General features: G+C 37.4%; 1 protein-coding gene across 1 annotated transcript in view; it reads right to left on the reverse strand.

Annotated features, from left to right (window-relative positions):
* Positions 1–1,019, reverse strand: part of fcho1 (FCH and mu domain containing endocytic adaptor 1) — a gene marked incomplete in the record, with an annotated part of 51,566 nt that overhangs the window by 23,702 nt on the left and 26,845 nt on the right. The window contains 2 exon segments of the mRNA XM_014007354.1: positions 528–680; positions 872–1,013. Of these exon segments, the coding sequence (XP_013862808.1) occupies positions 528–680; positions 872–1,013 (295 nt within the window).

A 1,019-nucleotide genomic window follows, 5' to 3' on the forward strand; every position in this document is an offset into this window, starting at 1 on the left:
CTATTTGAGGTTTCTTTTTTAAAATGACATAAAAAAAATCCTCATTAAAATTACATAAAATTAGGATTTAGACCAAATATTTATGTATTATTGTAACCAACAAGACAAATTAAAAAATATGTCTGGATCTACTAATGATATCAGGATGATGTAAGTGTAAAACGTAGCTTTTAAAGCCAGGAATCTGAAAATATGATCAGGTCATTTTGACCAAATTTGACTTAATCCTCATTTCGATGTGATGAGTCACAAATACATGTATATTAAATAGAAAAATCCAGATAAGACAGGCAACAATAAAATGACAACCCAGACATAACTGAAAGATTCCAGTACAAGCTCATCAAAAACAGTTCTGATTTACGTTTAACATTTACAAACAAGTAGTTACTGCTTGGAATGTCTTTGTGTAAAGTACATATTTTAACTTTTGTTTAAAAACTTTTGTTGAGAAATAGAATAAAATAAAAAATTGGTTCGTCACAGCAGCAGGCAAATTCAAAATAAACGCTAAACTTTGGACCAACCTTCTCCAGTTCTTTCTGTGGAGCTCCTTCCTTCCTGAGCCGATCCAGTTCCAAACATTTGGCCTGGTAACCCTCCTTTGACTTCTGAAGGTGACCGCTCTGGACCTGCAGAGCCTGCACCACCTCCACCGTGCCCACCATGTCCTCCTTCGTCTGGGTTATTAACACACACAGAGTAAGTCGTGCTGCACCACTTGTTACTGTTTGATACTTGAAGGGAACATTTAGCAATTTCCATGAAGGGAAAAAAAGAGGAGTAATTTGATTTTCTGAGAGATAAATTACATCAGAACAAGAGGCTCCACGCAGGACAAGATAAAACTGTGTTCATCCAGGAACTATACCTTGCGGTAAATTTTGATCTGCTCATCTCCGTACTTGTTGATGTCCCGGATGAGATCGTTCATTTTCTTCATCAGCTCAAGGTGACAGAGGGCCAGTTTGTCTGAAGACACCCTGAACACATCCCACATGGGCGCAAATGTCCTAAAC

Source organism: Austrofundulus limnaeus, unplaced genomic scaffold (assembly GCF_001266775.1).
Source record: "Austrofundulus limnaeus strain Quisiro unplaced genomic scaffold, Austrofundulus_limnaeus-1.0 Scaffold41, whole genome shotgun sequence".
NCBI classification, from domain to species: Eukaryota; Metazoa; Chordata; class Actinopteri; order Cyprinodontiformes; family Rivulidae; genus Austrofundulus; species Austrofundulus limnaeus.